Here is a 25,843-nt window from a genome sequence, read left to right as displayed (position 1 = left end):
TGAGTATTAGAAGAATGTTATACTATGATCAAATGAATTTATTCTTAGAATATAGAGACATTTCAACATAAGAAAGCTTGTCAACAGAACTCTTCACATTTACTAAAGAGAAAAATACCATATTATAAAATTAAGTGTGTATTTTATGAAATTTAGAAGAATTTCCAGCAAAATAAGTCCTTCAGCAATACGTAATAGAATAATACTTTTAAGATAATTCTGAATATTATATACACATGTATAATATAAATTCATTATTTATTGTTTTATTTATTCATATTTCAACCAACAAATGTCGTACTGAGTAGTGAATGCTAACGCCTTTTCCATTACAATTAGGAACATGGGAGAGATGTCTGCTGCCGTTATTATCATTTAGATCAGGGGTGTTCAATCTTTTGGTTTCCCTGGGCCACATTGGAACAAGAAGAATTGTCTTGGGCCACACATAAAATACACTAACACTGATAGCTGACGAGCTAAAACAAAACAAAACAAAACAACAACAAAAAAAACCAACACAAAAAAACTCATAATATTTTAGGAAAGCTTATAATTTGTGTTGGGCAGTATTCAAAACTCTCCTGGGCTGCATACAGCCCATGGGCCACAGATTGGACAAGCTTGATTTAGACGTTTTTAGTGGTCACCTTCCCTGAGAGGCCTTCCCTGACCACCCTGCTTAAAACTCATTTCCCTTTATCCCCCCACCCAAGCTTTCCTATCCCCCTTCCATGGTTTATTCTTCTCAGCATCAATTATAATCTAATATTACTCCTGTTTACGTGTGCCATCCATTAGAATATGCACTTTTTCTGTTCTATTCACAGCTGTATCCTTACTACCTAGAACCATGCCTGGCACATTACTCTCTCAATAAATAATTACTGAATAATGAGTAAGGTAATAAGTCAAGAATATGACACAATCAGCTTAAATCCTGCAAAAGAAGAGATGGAAGTATCTTTTCATTGTAGATGATAATATTGCATACCTCAAAAATCCAAAATGAACTAGTCAAGCAGCTATTAAATTTAATAAAATTACTTGACAAGGTGCTTGGAGATAATGTTTTAAAACTCAAGATTTTTCTTTGCACTGCAACAAGTAATTAGAAATGAACATGGAAGAAATTTCTCATTCATAGTGGCAAAAAATTCCGGCATAAGTTTAAATTAAAATGTATAATACCTATATAAATAAAATTATTTAAATATTTAAAATAAACTATGTTATAGTAATTATTCTAAATAGAAATTCTTAACATCCTAGAATGTAAATGTTTCCTACATTGGTATGCGTGTAATGCAATTCAAATCATAATTCCAATGAGATATTTTTAGTACAGAATAACAAATTCATATGGAAGTGTATGTCTCATAATAGTCATAAAAATTATTTCTAGAAAAGCTATAGAGATGGGCAACTTTTCTTACTAGATATTAGAATTTACCACAAAGCTACCACAGTCAAAATAGGATAGGGTTAACCCAGGGTAAATAGATCAGTGAACAGAATAAACAGTCTATAATAGTTCAAAGTATAATGGAAACAACATACGATTAAAGTGATGTGAAATTTTTACAGGAGAAAGACAATTCATTTAATAAATGATGCAGGAAAAATTTGCTATCTATCTGGAGAAAATTAAAATTAACCACTTCATGCTATACGAAAACAAATGTAGGATGAATTAGATATAAATTCAAAGGATAAACCACAAAATTATTAGAATAAAACTTAGGAGAATTCTTGTGCAACCTCACAGAAAGGGAGATCTTCCTAAGCAAAGCAGGAAATTCAGAAACTGTAAAAGAAAAAGACAGACATCGTATGTCAAAGGATATCCTAAATGAAGTAAAAACATAAAAGACTAGGAGAAAATATTTTATCTGGAGAGCAGTCAAAAAGTTAGTATTCTTAATATAAAAAGCTTTGAAATTTGATTAGAAAAATACATAGAAAAATGGGCAAATCATATGGACAGATTAATTTACACAAGAGAAAATACAAGTGGTCGATAAATACAAAAGGTGATCACTCCATGGTCAAGTGAATGCAATTCAATCCAAAAATTATGTTTAATATTTCACCTAATTTCACCAAATTTTTGCAAGTGTAATGACATCATAGACAGGTGAGAATATAAGCTCTCTCATAAATTTCTAGTGGAAATATGAATTAATGCACACTTTTTAGATGGTCATCTCTTGTTATATGTTTAAATTTAAAATACATATATTGAGATGTTATTGAAATATATGAAGATATATTAAATAAAACAACAACAATGAGATGTAGGACACTGTGTGTAATCCATTTTGGTGTAAAATAGGATGATAGATCCAGTAAATACTGTATTAGAGTAGGTTTACTGCCTTAAAAATAGACTTAAATATAAAACAACTCAAAAGTTAATGCTTGTTAAGTTAAGTGAGAGGGTGGGGGATTTTATGGACTTGTCTTGGAAGTGGCACATATCACTACTACTCACATTTAGTAGGCTGGAACTCAGTCACATGACCAAACATAAACACAAAGGAGGCTGAGAAATGTAGTTGAGCTGTGTGCCCAACAGGAAGAGAAGAAGAAATTTTCGGTGGACAGTTAAAAGTCTATGCTATAGAGATAGATCCATTAGATAGATTATACAGATAGATGATTGATAGATAGATAGATAGATAGATAGATAGATAGATAGATAGATAGATAAACCTGCCTAGCTGTATTTGCAGTTACACCACATGAATTCATTATAAATATGATTTTTACTTCTGGCAGAAGTTATAAGAAACTCTTAATAAGGGTTATAGTATTACTTTAGAATCAAATAAAGGAGAGCGAGGCTTTTGATTTATTTTATGCTTCTGTGGACTGTTTGCATTTCCTAACCTTATGCATATATTCTCCTTTTTCCCTGAAAAAAAAGTCGTTACAGGATTTATTGAGAGATGAGGTTCCATTTTTCTTCTTTGTTTCTCCATGTACTTAAATTATATAAATACATTTATAATAACTAATAAATATAAACAAGAATATAGTAAATAAATAACAAAAATATAATGCAAATATGTATTTACTGCTTTCCCCAGCAACCTGGTAAGCTACGTACTGACACAGAAATAAGTGTCAGTACATCAGGATATATGAAGAAAGTTGTTTATTGCATCTTTATTTGTAATGGCAAATACTGAAAACAATCTGAATACCTACTGATGTAATAAAAAAAGTGGCAATACATATTATAGAATAGCAGTCCTCAAATATTTTAGTCTCAGAACTCCTTTGCACTCTTAAAAAATTATTAAGAACTTCAAAGAACTTTTGTTTATGTGAGTTGAATCTATGAATATTTACTGCATTGAAATTTAAAACTGAGAAATTTAAATTTATTAATCCATTTAAAAATAATAAATCCACCATGTCAACACAAATACCATATTTTATAAGAACTTGGCCAGGCATGATGGCTCATGCCTGTAATACCAGCACTTTGGGAGGCCAACACGGGAGGATCACTTGAGATCAGGAGTTCAAGACCAGCCTGGCCAACATGGTTAAATGCCATCCCTGCTAAAAATACAAAAATTAGCCAGGCCTTGTGGCACATGCCTGTAATCCCAGCTACTAGGGAGGCTGAGGCAAGAGAATCACTTGAGCCCCGTTGCAGTGAGCTGAGGTCATGCCACTGCACTCCAGCCTGGGCAACAGAGTGAGACTCCATCTCCAAAAAACAGCAACAACAACAACAAACTACTTATATTTCACCAAAAAAAAAAAAAAAAAAAAAAAAACCTTTGGTAAGAAGACTTGCATTGTTGCAGATTTGTGTAAATCTCTAATGGCTGGCTTGGTAAAGACAGCTTGATTCTCATACCAGTTGCTGCATTTGATCTGTTGCTGTGTGTGGTATTGGTTGACATACATGAAGGAAATCCGCCTCATATAGATATTTACTTGGAAAGGGAAGATTATTTTAATAATGTTTTCAGATAGTTTTTAAATTCTTTTTTTGATATATCCCCAAACTCAACAAGCAGTTATTTATTATAGTTAGATTGCCATGTAAATGTGAAGTCATATCAATGAATCATTTGTACTGTTAGATTAAAATTTTTATTTTGCTCTTTGAGTGGATATTTTACCCATTCATTATTTTATAATATCATGCATTGATCATTTGGAAAATATTGGTTTGCTAAGTTATGCATATCTTCCAAATGTTGACACACAATGTCAAAAAATCAAATTCATTAATATCATCACTGATGCTGATGGTAGGGGATGAGTTTCCCAAAATTTCTCGAAAGCTTAAATTTTATCATCAGCAACAAATACTGTCAGTTGTTTTCCTTGAAGTGAAAGTTTCACTTCATTCACTTTTCAAATCTTATTTCATTTCAAATCCCAAAATCTGAATAACTAAATTTTCACTCTTTCTTTAAAAAAAAAAAAAAGAAAAAAATAGTGCTTCGTGGAAAAAGCAGCTCACAATTTAATTACATAAATTTTAAGTTTGCAATTTAAATACATAAATGCTTATGCTTGAGACAACCATCATACTTCAGTATGCTACAGCAATGCCTCATCCAGTCTTCCCATTACATCACCCAGAATATTGAAAAGACATGTACTCAAGGGTTGAGATTAATGTAATTTTTACTGCTTCATCAAGGATATTCTTCAGTGAAACTGACTTGCTTTGAAAAGTCAGAGTGCCTGGTAGTAAAGAGTATTTTGACTACTAGTACAGATTGGTGTAACTGTCTTGAATCACTAAGCAGCCTAAGTTTGGATCCAGTAAGTAACACCATCCACTAACTTGTGTGACTTAGGGCACATTTACTTACTTCTACTGAGCCTCAGTTTCCTCATCTGCAAAATGGTGGCGAAGTATTTTCACACCCTCATACGTTTTCTGCAGCAAATATGTGAAGGAAAGTGTTTAAATTCCATTCATAATGCCTTGACACAATTTAAGTGCCCAGGTTTTAGTAGATGGATTTCCAATATGGACTATTGTATCAATAAGAGCGGCACTTAGATGAACAGAGATTCTAACTCTTGTTACAACCCACTGGGGGAGTTCGCTGTCAGAGTTAGAAATAAAAGCATTGTTTTGTGATATCCTTACTCTGTCTTTTGTCATTTTATCTGGGAAGACATCCAATTGCATAACAATGACTTGGTTATCTGGGTCTTTGTTTCACAAATTCCAGAATGAGAATAGAATGCAGTAGAAAGGCAAAACCAAGGTGGCTCATACTACAGGAAGAAGCTTATTACTTAACGTATTCTGAGTTTCACCTGTTTGTGGGACCTGGTGAATACATATATGCCTCCAGCTATTCTCACATATAACGTTGAAGGACTACATGATTATTAGGAAACATGTATTGAGCACTGTAGGTCCTTTGAGAAAAGCACTTTGTTTAGATTCTCATATTTGACTGTTGTGAAAGGAAAATAAATCTTAGGACTCGAAAATCACTAAGCCAAAGGGAAAAGTCAAGCTGGGAACTGCATCAGGCAATCCTGCCTCCCATTTTATTCCTAAGATAACTACAAAGATTGAACAAGCTACATACCTCCCTCACAATTTGCCCACTAGGAAAGTTTTGTGGGCCCCAAGATCTTTACCCTAAAACAGTTCTGTCAGATTTCACTCCGACAATGTAAATTGATAGCTTATCTTCACAGGTGTGGGACAAAGAAGAGAACTAAAAGTCATCCCTCTGTTCACCTGAGACAAATGCATGTCTGATTGCTTCCTCTCTCCTATATTTATCTTATGTAAAAATGCAGATTCACTGAGCTGGACTGATGCACAAGTGACTCTTTCTCTACTCTCCTATCACATGTGAATGGTTGATTAAAGGCTCAGAAGAATACAACCCTTTGCTTCTCACCTATCCACACCTTTTAAAAAGTATTCCTTGGCCAGGCGCGGTGGCTCACACCTGTAATCCCAGCACTTTGGGAGGCAGAGGTAGGCTGATCACGAAGTCAAGAGATCTAGACCATCCTGGCCAATATGGTGAAACCCCGTCTGTACTAAAAATGCAAAAATTAGCTGGGTGTGGTGGTGCACTCCTGTAGTCCCAGCTACCTGAAAGGCTGGGGCAGAAGAATCACTTGAACCTGGGAGGAGGAGGTTGCAGTGAGTCGAGATTGCGCCACTGCACTCCAGCCTGGCGACAGAGCAAGACTCCGTCTCAAAAAAAAAAAAAGTTATTCCTCTTTCCCCAATATCCACCCTTTCCCCTTTAAATATTGAAGCCCTCAAAGTCATCTTTGGAGAAAGGCACAGACCTGTATCCTGGGTGGACATCCTTAACCTTGGGGACATAAACTTCTAAATTGATTGAGAGCTGTCTCAGATACTTTTTGGTTTACACTATGAATCAATGTTTAAGTTTTCAGTAACAATACACAGTAACTCAAACATTAAGAATGAATAGTTATTTCTGGATGATGAGATAATAGTTGATGTTTATTTTTTATGTATATTTTTAGATTTTCCAATCACCAGCATTTTCTGTCTACTGTTTAAAAGTTGTTTACAATTTTTTAAAAAGAAAACAGCACAGTGAGCTTGATTTATAGCATTTTTATTGCAATTTTGCACAGCATTTGAAATTTCAAAGCATTAGTAGAATTTGAAAAGAACAGTTCACTAACCTTGGCAAAGGGAGAAAATATAGATCACTATGGTTTCAACCACTCAGCTATACCTTTTAGAAAAGAAGTTTTGCCTACCCAAAAGCTATCATTTTAATAACACAATATTAGTGTTCTATCAGGGAGTAAAACACTGTAATTAAACATGTGATAAAGCTCTGCCACCCATTGGGTATTTGCTCTTGTCTTAGCAAAGAGCACTCAAATCAGTCATGGAGCAGCCATCAGTGCAACACAAAGTTTGTAAATCTTGTCTTGACATTACTGAATGCTTCTTTGACTTCCAAAGCTCTTCAGTAGGCGTCTGTCCACCCCAAAGATGGTCTTCGCCTGAGGCATCCACCTTCGGAAGGTTTTGCGCTGGATTTTCCTCAGAAAACTCACGTTTATTTGGGAGCTGGAAGGCGTTTCCTGTCTCAGCTGTATGGAAGAGAAAAAAATAATACATCCTTAGACAGCTCCTACAAAGAAGGCAGCAACCACATTACACTGTTGGGGAAATGAACTGGATCCCTGAAATGAAATAGAATCCTACACATAATTTTTTTAAATGTTGGTCTGGTTTCAGAGAGATTAGACATTTTGGGGAGAGCACAGTCATCTCCACTCTCCTCATTTTACAGAGGCAGAAACTTGAGTGCAAAGAGGAGGAGTGACAGCCAGTGTCGCTCAGCTAGTCAGGACTTGACTTCTTTTACTCGCTACCTCTGCGGGATGACCAGCAACTTCCAAAGTTATTAGTTATGTGCTATAAACAAAAAACACGTAAACAAAAAAACAACCTTGTGTATGCTCTGCAATCTTGATCAGTAAAGAAGGAAATGGAGACTTAAACCTCTATATCTGAAAATAAAAAGTGAAATTCAGTTGTTTTTTTTTTTTTTTTTGAGACGGAGTCTCGCTCTGTCACCCGGGCTGGAGTGCAGTGGCCAGATCTCAGCTCACTGCAAGCTCCGCCTCCCGGGTTCACGCCATTCTCCTGCCTCAGCCTCCCGAGTAGCTGGGACTACAGGCGCCCGCCACCTCGCCCGGCTAGTTTTTGTATTTTTTAGTAGAGACGGGGTTTCACCGTGTTAGCCAGGATGGTCTCGATCTCCTGACCTCATGATCCGCCCGTCTCGGCCTCCCAAAGTGCTGGGATTACAGGCTTGAGCCACCGTGCCCGGCCGAAATTCAGTTTTTGCCTAAGTGTTGTTTCCAAAGTTCACATATAAGCTTCTCTCACTTTTATTTAGTTCAAATTGACTTGTCAGTGCAGTAGCACACCAGCAGGCACCATGAAAAATTAAGTGAATGGATGCTGGTTGGTAAACCAGAATTGATCAGATAAATAATGTATGGGAAAACACTCTGAAAATCTGAGAAAGATTTAATAAGTAGTAGTATGATTTCAGTGATGTCCAACAGAGCTAGCCTTACAGACATCCATTCCACTGCCCTATGTGTTTCAGAGATATCCCAAATGTATTTTTTATAATGTATTTTGGTTTGCTATTCCAGAGATTGTTGTAAATCCTGTAAATTACACTTACTCTCTTAAGGTTAAAAACCCATATAATTTTTGTTAGCATCTAGTCATACGAACCTCAATATTAAAGTGGTAGTGAAAATGGAAAATGCATGCTTTTTCAATACAATAGCCCAAATATGAACAGTTTTGGACATTTTCTAAAATGTTTTCATTACCAACATCATTTTAAATTAAACTGAAACCTTAACAATCATACATATGGTCACCACATTTTTCCTTTTTAACTTTTTAGAATAAAACATAGCAAATACAATCAATTATTAAAATAGACTCTTAAGCAAAGCACAGAAAAACAAACACCACATGATCTCACTTATATGTGGAATCTAAAAACTTCAAACTCAAAAATGTATAGCGGAGAATGATGGTTATCAGAGGGTGAGGGGTATGGTGGGGGAAGAGATGGTCAAGAGTACAGAATTTCAGTTAGGAGGAATAAGTTCAAGAAGTCTATTGTACAACATGGTGACTATAGTTAATAACAATGCATTGTATTCCTGAAATTGCTAAAAGAGTAGATTTTAAGTATCCTCATCACAAAGACATAAGTATGTGTGGTAATGCATATGTTAATTAGCTTAATTTAGCTATACATACATGTATATTATATGTATACACATTTCAAAACAATATGTTGTACACAATAAATATATATAATTTTTATCAATTAAGAAAATAATTTTTAAAATAGGATTTTCAGCCATGCCCAGTGCCTTATGCCTGTAATCCCAGTGCTTTGGGAGGCCGAGACGGAAGACTGCTTGAGGCCAGGAGTTTGAGACCAGCCTGGGCAACATTGCAAGACCCCATCTCTACAAAATATTTTAAAATTAGCCAGATGTGGTGGCACACACCTGTAGTCCTACCTACTCAGGAGGCTGAGGTGAGAGGGTCACTTGAGTACAGGGGTTTGAGGCTTCAGTGAGGTATAGTTGTGCCAGCCTGGGTGAGAGAGCAAGACTCTGTCTCTAATCAAATAAATAAATAAAAATTTAAAAATAGGATTTTAAATAAATTCTACCTCATACTTTAATATATAATTAACAGAAAGAATTTCAGTCAAACTTTCAAGTTAGTTGAATTGTATAATAAAGAAATATAGTAAAGTCAGTCACTTCCCTGTTTCTGAAAGACATTTGGTTCATTTCTACCTTCAAAATTCTGATCAGGCAATTCCTACTACTAGAATTCCCACCCTGCTTCCCCACCACCTTTCATAATCCCCAAATCCTTCAGGGCCTCTGTCAACAACCACCACCTCCATGATGCTGTCACTTATTACAAAAGTCCACCACCTTCTCTTTCCCACCTGAGACTCAGTATGGAATTAGTAAAGACCTTGGCTCTTGAAGCCAGATAGACCCGGTTTGCTACCTAGCCACATTTTCACTAGCTGGGAGAAAGAATTTTCTTCTTGGTAAAATGATAAATGGTGGTAATTTTGCTTGCTTCACAGGATCCTTATCAGAAAGCTGAATGAAATGTTGCACATGTAACTTCCTGGGACTTAAACATGCTCAATTAAGGTCAGCTTCTTTCCTTGCATCCATATTTAACAACTGCCTGAATTCTAACTTATTATACTGTATAATTACTCATGTGTGAAAGTCTTGCTACTTCAACATGCTCCTTGAAATCACATGCTTCGCTGTAGCTTCCATAGTACCTTCCACAGATGCTGAGCTCATTGAAGTGGTCATGCAATCAAATGATTTCAAGCAGGGGACTAAAAAAGGAGGTCCTTATTTTCTGAAAGGTAGCATGCTCATCACCTCCCCAAGCTAAATTCAGTATATTTTGATAATTAATCCCTTAAATTGACATAAAAAATGCCTCAACAGTACTTAGAGAAACACTTAATGAAATAATGGTTTAAAACGCAGCTTGAAAAAATAAGAGACACGTGAAAGGAAAATAAAGGAGACACATGAGTTACTGTTACCTTGCTGAGCTTGAGGGATCCCCTCCAGATGCCTTCTCCACCTGGAGCTGGCACAGATGTAGATGACTGTCCGTATATATTCTGCCCCGCAGAGTCTCACAGACTCCTTGCTCCTCACTTCTGAGATGGCAAATAGGACAGAGAATAGAAACAGAGTGAAAATACAGCCCTTCATTTTGCTGAGGACTGAACGAGAATCTGATATGGTAAGTATGGTCAAATCAAATTCTGGAGTGACTGTCACCCTCTTGACCAATTTATACTAACTTTCCTGACATTTTATTGGTCAGAACCTCATTTTTACAATATTTGCTAAGCACATAGGGTTACACAGTAAAGTTTTGAAAATGTGGTTTTATGATTATTGTCAGCTATCCAGTCACTCCTGAATACCGTCAACGCATCTGTGAGATGATAAAAACAGATGCCTTCTTGGAAGGCATTATGGAAAAATCACGGACTTTGAAAGTTGCCAAGAATGAGTTTCAATCTCAGCCTTGCTACTTACTGAGTGACATAGGCAAGTTTTAAACTTTTTGAGTTGGAGCAAAGCCTGGTGGCCAACACCTGTAACCCCAGCACTTTGGGAGGCCAATGCAGGCAGATCACTTGAGGTCAGGGGTTCAAGACCAGCCTGGGCAACATAGCAAGACCCCCATCTCTACAGAAAATTTTAAAATTGCTCAGGCACAATGGCACACTTGAGCCCAGGAGTTCAAGGTTACAATGAGCCATGACAGTACTCCAGCCTGGGTGATGGTGAAATCCTGTCTCTAAAAAAAAAAAAAAAAAAAAAAAAAACGACAACAACAAAACTTTTTGAACCTCAATAACCATATCTCTAGAATGGGAAGACCCATCTCACAAGGGTTTTTTTGAATATTGAAAGCAACATGAATGTCAGAGCAATGGGATATCACACTTAAATAAGCAAGTTCTTATGTCCTGAGTTTGAATCCTGGCTGTTGCTGTTACCTGGCTGTTACTTACCAGATCTAGACTCTTTTTTTTTTTTTTTTTTTTTTTTTTGAGAAGGAGTCTCGCTCTGCCGCCCAGACTGGAGTGCAGTGGCCGGATCTCAGCTCACTGCAAGCTCCGCCTCCCGGGTTCACGCCATTCTCCTGCCTCAGCCTCCCGAGTAGCTGGGACTACAGGCGCCCACCACCGCGCCCGGCTAATTTTTTGTATTTTTAGTAGAGACGGGGTTTCACCGTGATAGCCAGGATGGTCTCGATCTCCTGACCTTGTGATCCGCCCGTCTCGGCCTCCCAAAGTGCTGGGATTACAGGCTTGAGCCACCGCGCCCGGCCCAGATCTAGACTCTTAAGCAAGTTTTTTAAAGCATCCTTCTTTGTAAAATAGTGTTGATGATTGTAACTGCCTCGTAGAGCTAATGTGATAATGTGTATCCCACTTGTTACAATAAACAGCTAATAGGCCAAGCGCGGTGGCTCACGCCTGTAATCCCAGCACTTTGGGAGGCCGAGGCTGGCGGATCACAAGGGCCGGAGATGCAGACTGTCTTGGCTAACACGGTGAAACCCCGTCTCTACTAAAAATACAAAAAGCTAGCCAGGCGTGGTGGTGGGCGCCTATAGTCCCAGCTACTCGGGAGGCTGAGGCAGGAGAATGGTGTGAACCCACGAGGCAGAGCTTGCAGTGAGCAGAGATCACGCCACTGCACTCCAGCCTGGGGAACAGAGCGAGACTCCATCAAAAAAAAAAAAAAAAAAAAAAAAAAAAAAAAAAACACACACACAGCTAATAATTATTAGCTGCTTCTCCTCTCACCATCAGAAGACTAAAAAAGATAACTTCAAAATTCAGATTTTATCTGACTAGGATCTTGTTATCCTCCACCTATGACCTAGGTACACTTTTCTCAACACACATATCTATGATAATAGAAAGCTGAGTCCATATCCCAAGTAGCTAAATAATGAAATTTCTCTTTTTGTAAAACCTCTGAAAGCACTAGCTCTTGCAAAGGTCTTACCTAAACTGAGAATCCCTGAGTTTGAGATCTTAAAGAGCTGTTGACTCAGGTTTTAGCAAGTTGAACAAATAATGGTTTAGTTGATTCTGTGAAATCCTTGTCTGTGATTCCTGGTTGGAAAAAAAGTGCTAAGTCTGTGGTCATGATCATATCATTTGTACTTCTTGTGAAATCACTGTTCTTCTGTAGGGAAGCTGGAAAATAAAACAAAATAATCTATTCTCTAATTGAAAGCATTTTTTGCTCTAAAAAATAAAAATCATTTCCAAGAGTCTTGCTTTCTCCATTTCTTTGGCTGTAGTGTGAAGAATGGATTAAGAAGGGCAAGACTTGAGAAAGGAGAAACAGAAAAAGCTGTTTCAATAATTTAGATATGATGGTGGCCTGTTTAAGGTCATGGCAGAGAGGATAGGGCACATGCGTATTCAAAATATAGAAGGGCTTGGTACTGACTGGGTATCGGGGCAATGGAGAGAAAGATGTCAAATATGATACCTAGATTTCTGGCTTATTCAACTGGGAGGTAGGGGGGGTCATTTGCTAAGAAAGCGACCAAAGAAACAGAAATGGTTCTGTCAACAGACAAAGCTACTCCATCTTTGTATGGGTCAAAATCAGTGTCTTTTATCAACTCCAGAGGGACATCTGTATTACCACACCCACAATATCAACAACTATTAAGCCATGTATTACCAAACTTTTTCCCTTCTTTGGAGATCTATACTGCCTATCTTGACAATGCCAGTTTTAACATAGCACTGCAGTAGATCTATGGTCAGTGGCTATGGACCGGGCTTCTGCACAACCCCAGGGATATTCAGCCAAGGGATGATCCCTACCTTGGATGTCAGACGGACTCTGGCATGATCCTGCTATCACCTACACTTGATCCCCCTAGGTGCAAAGTAGTCCCCTCTTCTGCCAGCTCTTAATACCTCATTAAGGCTCATTTAATTTGGGATGAAAGGCTGGCAATACTTAAGCTCATTCTGTGACCTAATGGAGGCAAGTCAGCCAGCCAACTCAGCTACCCAGATGAAAAGGCTCGTGACAATAATAAAAGCCCTAGATGTGAAGCCCGAAATTTGGGGGCATTATTTTCCCCATTTGTATATTGAGAGGGTTATTGCTAAAAGTCTTCTCTGCACTTCAAATTATCAGTCTTGCTATAATCGTCCAATTGTTACTCCCACCTCACAAATCTTCAGTGGCTCACTATTACCTCCAGAAGACAATCCAAACAATATGACATTTAATGCTTTCCACTCAGGTACCCAAACATCACTCTTTTCACATACCTCAAGGTCCATGAAAGGATAACCAACTGAAAAGGAATCTTTCCATCTTTTGACGAACCAGTTTCTTGTTTGCACATCTCACAGGAGCACTTAATCCTTTTCATTTGGAGATGGACGTGATTTTGCTTCCTCATCTGGTCTGTAACTCAGTTTACTATCTATGTGGCAATTATTACGTGTCTTATTTCAGGTTTCATTCAGGTAGCTCTAACAAAATACCAGAGACTGGGTAGATTATAACAACAGAAATTTATTTCTCACAGTTCTGGAGGCTGGGAAGTCCAAAAGGAAGGTGACAGTATGGTCCGGATTCTGGGACTTCTGTGTCCTTACACAGAAGATGGGGCAAGCTGGCTCTCTTGGGTCTCTAAGGTCATCAATCCCATTCATGAGGGTCCTGCCCTCATGACCTATTCACCTCCCAAAGACCCGCTCTCCTACTTTCATCACCTTGGGGGTTACGATTTCAACATAGGAGACACAATATGTAATTTTCCACTCTAAGTTTTAATTTCTCCATCTATGAGATGATAATAATCTGTGTTTTATAATGTTATTGTGAAGTGGAATGAGTTAACACAAGTACAGCACCTAGCATAATATATAATTCAATAAATAATAAATTAACAGTGTCATGAACAAGGGATTAGAAAATGTTATTTTTGGTTGGGACTAGCTACTATGGATGACTTTTCTGTATAACTCTTAATCTCAAAACCATCCATAAATTTGCACTGCTGTAGCCTTTTTCTTTCCTCCCTTCCTTCATCCTTTCCTTCCATTCTTCTTTCCTTTCATCCTTCCACAAACAAGTTCTAATAAGAAAGGTCTTATGGTACTGTTTCTTAAAGTGTTTTCTTCAGAACATGAGTCTTTGCAGATGGTCTTTGAATATTTTTTTTTTTAAAAAAGGATTCCATGATAGTAGTCTCTTTCTTTGAGATTAATAATGCTTACTAATATAGTAGAGCCCAGAGAAGAATTATAGTCAGGAAATTTCTTTAACTTTGTTTAACTCAATGTTTTCACAACTTATTTGATCTTGGAAATGATTCCATTGTGAAATTGATTAACATCTGAGATTGCTATGAATTTCTAGAGTAGACTTATTTCTAATTCTCCTCTGTCCCACCACATGGTAGGGTTGTATTTCTCTGCTCTTTAAAATTGGGCAAGACCATATGGCATATTTTGGCAAATAAAATGTGAGTGGATGTGACATACGTCACTTCCGCCTGAAATTTAAGGATTGGTGTCTGATCCTCCAGTTCTCTCCCTCTCCCCGGCTGTGGTTACCAACAGCATTCCTGATGTGGGAACCTAATCACTGAGTCAGAACAATATGGAGCAGAACTGCCCACTGACCTGTAATGAATATGTAATATGAATGAAAAAGAAACCTTTATCATTTGAAGCCACTGAGATTTGGAGATTGCTGGTTATAACAACATAACCTGGCTTATCCTAACTAGTGTAATTATCTTACAGTTACTTACATGTTACAGATGCAGAGAATGTTTATAATGATTCAAGTTTCTAGATCGAAGCAAAATAAGTTATTTGGCCTTAACAATTGGAATTAATTACCACATTTTCAACATGATTGATTATTTGAAAGCCTACAGTTAATGTGTACCAAAAACCCAAATTAACAACCAAACAATGAATTCAGTAAATATATCACTCACTTATATACTATTTATCAATGAACTATGATGACAGTATACTTAATAGATGGTATTTGGAGTAGGTTGGCATGAGTTGTATATACTGTTTGTGGCATTGGACTTTGGAAATCAGATATCAGTTCTTCCATCTAATAGCTATGTGACCTTAATACTTAAAATTTTAAGACATACTTAAAATCTCTGAATCTCAGTTTCTTCATTTGTAAAATAGAGACAATAATACAAACTTCATGAGGTTAATTGTAAGGATGAAATGATGCAAATATTGCTGATCAGAGTCTCTAGCACAAGGAAACTTTCAATAGACTGATCATTGATGGTAATTATAATGATGAGAATGCCACCAAACAGAACCTTGGTGTTAGAATGTTAGACTTTTAGGATTGCACTCTAGTTTCCAGCTAAGAGACCTTGAGGATGTATTTAACCTGTAATTTGGTTTTCTGATTTGTTACATTGAAAATATCACAGGATCAATTGCAGTAATGTTAATTATAGCTCTGATAAATTATAAAGCATATTACATATAATTATTTGATGATAATTATGATTATGATATCTCTATAAATTCATTAGCAAATACTAATTTATTTTTGTTATTTTCTGACACAGATAGTACCTGCTCATCATTGACTAATACTTAATTTTAATGCTTCTAGACAGAGTTTTCATTAAGATGCAATGACTTGTTCAGCTTTTCCTGGAAGTCATTCACAACTCCTCATTTTCTCTCACACTCCATTGACTAAACCGTTTCCATACACAAACATCCACTAAATCACCAAGTCTCTTTGGTCCTACCTTCTAAATTTCTCTATGATCCACCCACTGCTCTCTATCCCCTCTACCACGACCTCAAGTTTCATTGGCATTGCTGCAATGGCCTCTCAGTTGGCCCTGTCATCAATCCATTTTCTATACTGCTGCCAGAATGATCTTTCTGAAACTCATGATTATCACCCATCTCTAAAACCCTCCAAAAGTTTCCCTGAAGAAAATTTCCAAATTTCTCTAACATGGCCTGTAAGACATTTCATGATTTGGCCTCTCTCTACTTGTTCAGGTTTTAGATACCCTTGAACTCTAAGTGGTCCAGTTATGTCAAATACCTTACAGATACTGAAGTTTCATATTCTCTTTTTCCCCATCTGAAACTCCTTTCCCTCCAATTTTTAAACCTGGTTAACTTATGAAGAATATGTGTGGAAGGGATATTGAAATAACATTATCTGGAAAACTTTTTGCATGATTTTGTAGATTACACTTTTTTACCACTCATTACAGTGATTTTTTAATGCCCTATCAGTAAAGATTAAAATGACCAGCTGACATACAACTTAATAGTAATAATAATAATAATAACCTAAATAAAAAATAGGAAAAGGACCTGAATAGACATTTTTTCAAAGAAAGCATAAAATAGCCAACAGGTATATGAAAAATTAAACATCACTAATCATCAGGAAAATGCAAATAAGTACCAAAAATATTACCTCACACTTATTAAGATGGCTATTACCAAAAAGAGAAGAGACTAATGTTGGTAAGGATGTAGATAAAAGGGAACCCTTGCACACAGCTGATAGAAATGTAAACTGGTACAGCAAATATGGAAAATAGTATAGAGAGTCCTCAAAAATTTAAAAACAGAACTACTATGCAATCCAGCAATTCTACTTATGGGTATATATCCAAAAGAAATAAAATCAATATATTGAAGAGAGATCTGCACTCCCACGTTCATTAAAACATTATTCACAATAGCCAAGATATGGAATCAACCTAAATGTCCACTGGTGGATGAATGGATAAAGAAAATGTGATACACAGAGACACAGATAAATATTATTCAACCATAAGAAAAGGAGGAAATTCTGCTACTTCTGACAACATGGATAAATCTGGAGGACATTGTGCTAAGTTAAAGAAGTCAGGCACAGAGAGACAAATACTGTGTGATCTCACATATGTGGAATCTTTTTAAAAAGTCAAATTCATAGAAGTATAGAGTAGAACAGTGGTTACAAGGGGCTGGAGGATGGTGGAAATGGGGAGATGGTCAAAGGGTAAAAACTTTTACTTATGAGATGAAAAGGTTCTAGGTATCTAATATGCAGTATGATGACTATAGTTAATACTGTATTGTTTACTTGAAATTTACAAAGAGATTAGATTTTAAGTGTTCTCCACCACATACAAACATACACACATACATGAACAAAATGGTAACTAAGTGTGATGACGGATGTGTTAGTTAATTTAATTGTGGTAATCATTTCACAATGTACAATTGGAATATATACAATTTTTATTTGTCAATTAATTATACTTTAAATAAGACTGGGAGAAAATCCAAAACAAATACACCTAAAATAAAATAAAATGAGCAACTAAAAATGTTTTTTGAAATATATCTTAAAAACAATAATTTATATTTAAAGCTTTATTTTGTATGAACAGAGCAGCAGCTTTCTTACTTTTTTGTTGTCATTGTAGGCTATTAGAAATAAAGACTCAATAAATAATTGGAAAACTCAATAAAATTATTATCAGTGAGTTCTGATTTAAAACCGCCAGAACATCCTGGAATCCTCTGTTCTCCTAGTATAATGGCACCATGTCTTTTAATAGTTGACTTATTCAAGGAAAATACAGACATGGTGAAAGTACATTTTTCATTAGTTGTTCTGGATGTTGCATAAATGTCTCATCCATTTAGAAAATGCAGTGTTCATTTTTATAAGATTCATAACAATGTTTTATATGTTCCAACTTAAGGGATACATTATGCTTTCTATTTAACCCAGGAATTCGTTTAATGTAAACTGTCAGCCTTTTAGTTTTATCACTAAATGGATACGTCAACCTAAAGAAATGAAGACTAATAGCCTAGTAAATCTTCTATGGATTTGAGGGTGGATTTGACATTGTACAAAATCCTAAACAAACAAGAAAAAAAAAAAAAGCCTAAATATTGTGTGAAGGAACAAATGAGATCATCAGCATAGTCTGCAGGAGAAGTGGAGCCTTGGCAAAGACCCAGTCAACCGCAAAGGGCAAAGAGGTTCTCAGACCAGGACGTGGGGATGTGGTTCTGGGATAATCAGAATAAGAGCTGCCATTTTTGAGTGCATACCATGTACCAGGCATTTTGCTAGGTGCTTTACATCAGAGATAAATTGTTCCCCAAATGGCTGGCAGGAACACAATCTTAAAAAGTAGCAGCAATTCTCACTCTTTAAAAGAAAGGGATCATAGGTTAGTTTTTGTCTTGAAGGGAAAAATTGATTTTATATTGCTATAGAACCAAAGACAACTATGACTATGTTAACCAACTTTCCAGGCTGATTTTATGTTTTATATGTTTTTGACACTTAAAAAAAATTTTTTTCCTTCTGTGATGGTCAAGATGTTTTGTTAGAATTTTTAGAAAATTCCATTTAAAATGTTATGCCGTCTTGTGATAAAGGGCAAGCATGAACCTATCATTTCCCCGTTAATTTGATAATTCATTTATTCAATAAATACTTGTTGCATTACTACTCTGTGAGCCACTGCTCTAGGTGTTGTAAATATAGTGCAGTGATTGAAACACATAGTTCCTACCCTCAAAGAACTTACAGTCTAGGAGAGAGCCAGGCACTAAGCAAATGATTGTACTAATAAACATTTAGCACAGTCGGTGCAAACCTTCATTTAGAAACTCAGTTATCCAAGAAATATATTTGCTAGAACTCTGTTCAGTTTTTGACTCCAAGTTCCCATACCACTCAGCTGGCAGAAACAAACAACATCCAGACAAGTTAATGTCAGTCCAACTTGGGCTTGGTTTCCTTCCCCTTCCCTGGACATAACTAGACCATCTTACTCTGTGTGTGCCAAGGCCTTTCTGTCATCAAAGAGTTGGTGCCTCCTCAGTTGTCTGGCTTCTTCGGTTCTAGCGGTTCTTTGCTGCTGCTGTTGCACATCACTCATGACATGAGGAATGGCTTTCAGAGTTCCTGTGGTCCCTCACAGGTCTTACTACTTCCTGGACAATGGTTTTTAGAAGCAGGACATGGATCTCCTCTGCTCTAAGGATCCACAGGCCTCCCTCTTTTTCTTATCCCCCTACCCCTTTCCATCCCTGAAGAAACTTCACATTTCTCTCTATGTTTAAGATACTTACTTGGTCTATGTCTCAAATACCTTTTCTAAGTCCTGTGCTTTTATAGAACAAAAATGGATGTATTTGATTTATTGTCATTTTATATGTCTCCTTCAACTTATAAAACACAGAGCCACTAACTTGAGAAGGGAAAGGTAATGAAGAAAAATAAAGATTAAAATATATCTCTTAATATTATCCCTCAACAATAATTCCTGAAATAATGCTATAAGGGAAATCCATGGTGACTTGAAAACAGTTAACAAAAGAACCAAATTTAATTTGATTGGGTGGTAGGTCCCATGAGAGGGAGTTCAGAGAGGGTTCTTCTGAGGAGACGAGATAGGAACTGGGATTTGAAAGCCATGTAAAGAGTTCATGTTTTGAAGGACAGTGAGGAGAGAGGAGGAGGATCCTTTCTCAACAGAAAGGATACACATGGCAAGGCCTCACAGCAGAACATTGAAAAAAAAAAAAAACAAATCTATGAGTATTATCACTTACGAATAAAATCTTAATTATAGATTATACACACTTGCACTTTGGTGTATGAGGCCTCAGCAAACTATATAAGGCATCAACCATTTATTGTGCCATAATGGAAAAAGTGTAAGAACTGGTCAGAGCTTTGGATTTGAGTTCAAGCCTGACCAGTTATAAGCTGTACGGTCCATGGCATATTGTATCACCTCTTCAAGCCTTAATTATATCATCTGGAAAATAGAGATTATGACAATATTAAAACTACATGCCCCATTAATCTTATAGGATTGCTGTGATGATATTCTGGGAAAATTGATGTGAAACTGTTTGGCAAACTGTAAAGAACTTTCATGTGCATAATTATTAGTATGTTAATAACTAAATCTATTCACAGTAAAATTCAATGTTTTATTTTAGAGACTTCTCCTGAGATAAAATGGCAAATACTAAGTGTTCTATTTTCTCGCTTATAATTGTATGTAACTACATAGAGGTGAACCAAGTGAACACACTAAATATGATACACAATTATATAGTAGTGAATACAATCTTTCTTTCCTGGAAGAGCAGCTAACAATTTACTATCAGACAACAATAATGTAAGTTCTATATGAGAGATGCCTGCTAGAAAATGATCAAATGAAGTAATGAATACCTAGCACAAAATAGAAGCCTAAAGTTAGCACAGTCACCACTCTCTCCTTAGATCCCTAACCAGCACACTAGGGTGTGTGTGTGTGTGTGTGTGTGTGTGTGTGTGTGTAAGGATAACATAAGATGGCTACAATTCTTAAAAATGTGTGGTAAACAGAGTTTACTAGTAAAGATTCAAAGCCAGTCTATAAAGCAAGAAAAATAATTCCTTCTGAAGTCTCCAGGAGGAAAGATATTAGACTAAAAATTTTATGCCGATCTATAACTATGAGAAAATCACTTAAGGCTACAGAAGCAGGGGTGAGAAGGGTAGAATAAAATAGGTTCAGTGCTTTAGGATCAATTGCCCAGGATCAAAAAAGAATAGCTTTATTTTATATGCAGTCTTGAAGAACAATGGGGAAAATATGTGAATAATTTGTAAAGATCAAAAGTACATAATAAAAAGGAACACTTTTTTTCAATTAGATCAAGTTTTTATTTTATTACACAAGGTGTTATGGAAAGTCCAATCTTTCAGAGAGACAAAAACAAAGATAATCACAATGACATACCAGTGGAAAATTTATAATCCTTATAACCTGACCTAGCCTCTAAATCCATGTAAAATTTGCCTTGCTTTTGTTTAAAGGATGGCTCCAAACAAATGGAGATTACGAAGCAATGGATACTTGTAAAAGGTAGTTCCCACTGTTGTATTGATTTCAGTCTTGGTTTTATATGTGTGTGTGTGTGTGTGTGTATATATATTATATTATTATAATATATATATTATTTTTTCCAGAGAGTTTAGTGAATTTCATATGCCCTATCCTCTCCTCTCCATGTAGAATGCTTTATAGAATAGCCCATAATGTCCTGTGTTCTCAGTTAGACCCAGGATTTGTTAAAACAAACTGCCTAAAATAGCCTGTTAGCCATGAGTATTTGGAGGAGTCACGGCTCCCCATCTACACTCCGATTTTCACAACCTTGCTCTAGAACTCTTCATAAAATAACATCCTGATGTGGCCTATAGATCAGAGACTTTTTATTTTCTATCTGGGTCCACTGAAGTCTGGGCTTAAAATCCAGAGCTGATTCTGGGCAAACAGAGGAGAGTACCCTGTTGTGTCCCAGATTAATTTTTCTTACTGAATTGGGAATGTGATAATCACTGGCCAAACAATAAAATTCTGATATTTACTGTCATATATTTTGCTTGCCAAATAGTCTAACAAAGTTCTATAGCTTCGTCTCTCAGTTCTAAGAGGATAAAACGTTAGGTACAAGAATCCACTATTTTCATCATACTAAAAACTACGTAATTATAAACTCTGGAAAACACAGCCTAGAAAGCAGTGCCTGGAAAGCAGAAGCTTTAAAAGTCAATAGAATTGTGTGTTATAAAGATTTTAGTTTAAGCGGTTCTAATAATTTCCAAGTTTTGCTTCTATAGGTATAATAATTTTCTAACTCATTTAGACATTATATAAGAATGTACATGTACTCATATGTACTTAAAATATGATCAAGAAGTATAGTAGTAATATCTTTAGAAAAATTAAGAAAATTCCACTGAAACTCTTAAGAATAACTCTTAGATCACAAACTAATCAAATATCTCTGAAATAAAAGTTCATTAAATTTAAATTAAGTGGAAGTTATACATTAAATATTGTTTTCTGAAATCAAAATCTGGTGTACAGTATGTAATACAGAATATTGGATATTAAACAATTCCTTTTTTAAAACAACTACAAGAAAAATATTAAGAATGATGAATTATGCTGGTTGATTTGACTTGGATCCAAGCAAAGTATCTATTATATCTGCCTGAAAAAAAAAAAAGAGACACACAATTACAATGCAATAAAATGCAAATTAAAAGGTAAAGTAGTCTTTAAAATGCCATTTAAAATTTATAAGTTAGTGATACACATATCCAATAAGATTGTAAAAGGGAAACAAGCAAAGGTAAGTTTAAACAGTAATGGTTATTTCCTAGTATAAACCTACTCTTTCCATGAAAGACTCTTTTTTTTGAGACAGAGTCTTGCTCTGTCGCCAGGCTGGAGTGCAGTGGCGCAATCTCGGCTCACTGTAATCTCCGCCTCCTGGGTTCCAGCAATTCTCCTGCCTCAGCCTCCCAAGTAGCTGGGACTACAGGCACGTGCCACCGCGCCCGGCTAACTTTTTGTATTTTTAGTAGAGATAGGGTTTCACCGTGTTAGCCAGGATGGTCTCGATCTCCTGACCTCGTGATCCACCCACCTTGGCCTCCCAAAGTGCTGGGATTACACGTGTGAGCCACCATGCCTGGCTGAAAGACTCTTTTAATGAATTCTGATAAATAATTTTATAAAGATTCAGTAAGAAGAAAATTTTGGCAGCTCCTATTTAGCCTTAATGCTTAAGCCTAAACTTTCTCATTTATAAAGTACCGGTTAAACTTACTGATATCTTAAGTTCTTCCCTGATCTATTAATGCTTGACTTAGAGAGTAGAACTTCTCAATTTCCATGTGGGTTTTGTTATTTTTCACTTAGTGGTACTGATATTTGTACTAAAATGGGTAAAATGATCATATATAAGAGGATGAAAATCAAAGATGGGAGGTGAGCTTTTAAGCAAGAGAGTATAGTGAAAAGATAGGGACTGGAAGCAGAAGAGTTTCTCTATCACATAGTAAATGTAATCTTGAGAAAATCATTGAACTCTTTAGATAATGTAACATAAGTCAGTTCATATTTTTTAGCCTATACTATGCTATCTTTGGCACTTCCCCATCATTCAAAGTCCTGCACACCAAATCAGTTGCCAAGTCCGTCAATTCTAACCTTAATATGTTTCTCAAACTCATCTCTTTCTACTTCAGTTTCTCACTTGGGCAAATGTAAGAGGTAGCTACAAAAATTTGTTCAATGTTGTATCCTTAGTTCCTAAAACCGACCCCGTCACATAGTAAATACTCAGTAAATATTAATACTTGTTGAATAAATGAATCAATAGTTTATTTCTTCTGCCTTCAGTGTCTATCATCATTAATTTCTTACATATATTACAGATTCATGTTTCTAAAACTCTTTTTTGAACATTTCAGTTATCTTTTTATTTTTCCTTCAATTTGGAAAAATGCAAACAGCAAGAACACAGAGAAAAACATGGTAAACATTTGTATAATGAACCATAATAGTAAAATTAGTATCCAGGAGTGATTCTCCACAGGCTTCCTGCAGAAAACGAGTTGCTTCTGTAACTCTCCATCGAAACTGACTTCTCCCAAATGCTTATACCATAATTCTCTACAGCTCAAGACTTAGACCACCAGCAATCCTCATCATGACAGTAGAAGAGCTGGTGCTTCCCCAGTCATGAATGTTAATGCAGTGGTAACTCCTGCCAACAGTTAGCTACATCATAAAGTTATAATTGCAAGCCTTGAATTCCAGTCTCCTGTTCATGCCAGACATTAGGCTGGTGTTACCACTAACCATGAACCCTAAGCTAGTAGGACAGGGCTGGAGCCAACCTTTGGCCATATCCTACCACAAAAATATTCTGGTCCTTGCTCTCATCAGGAAGGGGCCAGAGTTTCAGAAATCATGTCACTTAAAACCTCCAGAGGGCCAGGCATGGTGGCTCACACCTGTTAACGCCAGCGCTTTGGAAGGCAAAGATATGTGGATTACTTGAGGCCAGGGGTTTATGATCAGCCTGGGCAACATTAACAAGTCCTTGTCTGTACAAAAAATTAAAATAAATTTTAAAAATTAAAAGTTAAAAATATTAAAAGTAGCAATTAGAAAAAGTGATACTAACTGGAGTCCTGAAAGACACTGATAAAACATAGTTTCCTTTGTATATCTCCTAAAACTGTCCTTCCCTTTCCCTCACGTCCCAGGGGTAGCCTTTATGCTAAATTTGGTGCACATCTTTCATATAGAATGAAATCATAAGGCTTCCAAAACTTTGATTCACTCATGGTTAAAATTAATGAAAAAATTATAGGTCATAATGCTACTTGACAAGATATCTTGGTAGGAAATAATGTTTTTGACATTAGCAACTTTGGAACTTCAAATTATTATTATGACTATAATTCTCATAAGCTAAGAAAGAAAAGGTATATCATTAACATTTGGCTGTAAGTAACAAAAAAAATCTAATTAATGGTTTTTTGTTGTTGTTTAATCTCCCAAAAACTATAACCCAAAGCCTTTCAAATATAGTGACCAAAAACATGAAAAACATACTTGTATCCAAAAATTATATTTATTTACTAACATATGGAATTGATTTGTTAAGAAAATTATTCTTACCAGCCTTGAAATCGCATGCGCGCGCGCGCACACACACACACACACACAGAGATTTGCCAAAAATGTTCAGATTCTCTAGGCTTAGCTTTCTGCTTGTAGAGCATACTGTTCAAATTAAAAGATGGCATAACTAATTCAAATCCAAACACAAAAATGAAGCATTTTTCTTCTATATTCCAGTCTATATTTTATACTTTTACCAACTATAATTGTGTCTACTAAGAATATGTTTTTATTTTTGTGTTTAAAATAATACTTGCATATATTATAACATATTGTACTTACCTTGTTGAAATTTGCTTTTATCACTCAACACTGTTTTTTAAATTTATTCAAAATTTGTCATATTAACACATTAAGGTATAGGTCATTTAAATCTCTGTATTGTAGTTACACATGTGAAAATGTCATATTTTATCTAACCAGTTTTCCACTGATAATCATTTGCGTTGTTTTCAATTTGTCAGTGTACAAACAAGGCTGCTATAAACATTGTTTTCTCATTAGCATGTTTTTCACACCATTGCCCATGAGTTGAACAAAGCCCTAAAGATGTATAAAATCTGGGCTAGGCCTGGTGGCTCACACCTGTAATCCCAGCATTTGAGGAGGCCTAGGCGGGCAAATCACTTGAGTCCAGGAGATCGAGATGAGTCTGAATAACATGGCAAAACCCCATCTCTACAAAATATACAAAAATTAGCCAGGCATTGTGGTGTGCACCTGTAGTCCCAGCTACTTGGGAGGCTGAGGTGGGACAATTGCTTGATCCCAGGAGTTTGAGGCTGCAGTGAGCCAAGATCAGGCCACTGCACTCCAGCCTGGGCAACAGAGTGAGACCTTGTCTTTAAAAAAATAAATAAATAAAATAAGGATATAATCTAATTTAATCAGATGGCATTTAAACATCTACAAAAGTTGTAATCCTACTGAACAGGAAAACTGTAATAATTTAGAATTTAATGATACAGTAAATCAATGAATTGAAGTCAATCAAGTGATCCAGCAACATGGGAAGGGTTGCAGACTTCCGTGAGATGACGGAGGACTTAGGTAATGTGTAACTAGACTTTAGGAGACATGGGCTGGGAGACAAATGCATTGGAGCATTGACAAATCAAC

General features: G+C 36.1%; 2 protein-coding genes across 2 annotated transcripts in view; both read right to left on the bottom strand.

Moving 5' to 3' along the window:
• Positions 1-6,595: 6,595 nt before the first annotated feature.
• Positions 6,596-10,384, bottom strand: INSL5 (insulin like 5). The gene is made up of 2 exons (XM_007978393.3): positions 10,155-10,384; positions 6,596-7,101 (listed from the first exon to the last, which is right to left on the bottom strand). Exons 1-2 carry the CDS (start codon positions 10,327-10,329, stop codon positions 6,869-6,871), a joined length of 408 nt encoding a protein of 135 aa, XP_007976584.1. The 5' UTR covers positions 10,330-10,384; the 3' UTR covers positions 6,596-6,868.
• Positions 10,385-21,588: 11,204 nt separating this feature from the next.
• The window catches only part of DNAI4 (dynein axonemal intermediate chain 4), a 105,498-nt gene continuing 101,243 nt past the window's right edge, over positions 21,589-25,843 (bottom strand). The window contains 1 exon segment of the mRNA XM_007978375.3: positions 21,589-22,235. Within this exon segment, the coding sequence (XP_007976566.2) occupies positions 22,185-22,235 (51 nt within the window). The 3' untranslated portion in view covers positions 21,589-22,184.

The sequence above is a fragment of the Chlorocebus sabaeus genome, chromosome 20, assembly GCF_047675955.1.
Source record: "Chlorocebus sabaeus isolate Y175 chromosome 20, mChlSab1.0.hap1, whole genome shotgun sequence".
Lineage (NCBI taxonomy): Eukaryota > Metazoa > Chordata > Mammalia > Primates > Cercopithecidae > Chlorocebus > Chlorocebus sabaeus.
Note: the sequence above shows the minus strand (reverse complement) of the source record. Positions and strands in the feature narration are given on the sequence as shown.

Bases quoted from the DNA above. Each gene is read 5' to 3' on its own strand.
- INSL5 (XM_007978393.3), bottom strand. From the start codon at position 10,329: ATGAAGGGCTGTATTTTCACTCTGTTTCTATTCTCTGTCCTATTTGCC. The intron at 7,102-10,154 runs GTAACAGTAACT...TCTTCCATACAG, and splicing joins GATCCCTCAAGCTCAGCAAG to CTGAGACAGGAAACGCCTTC.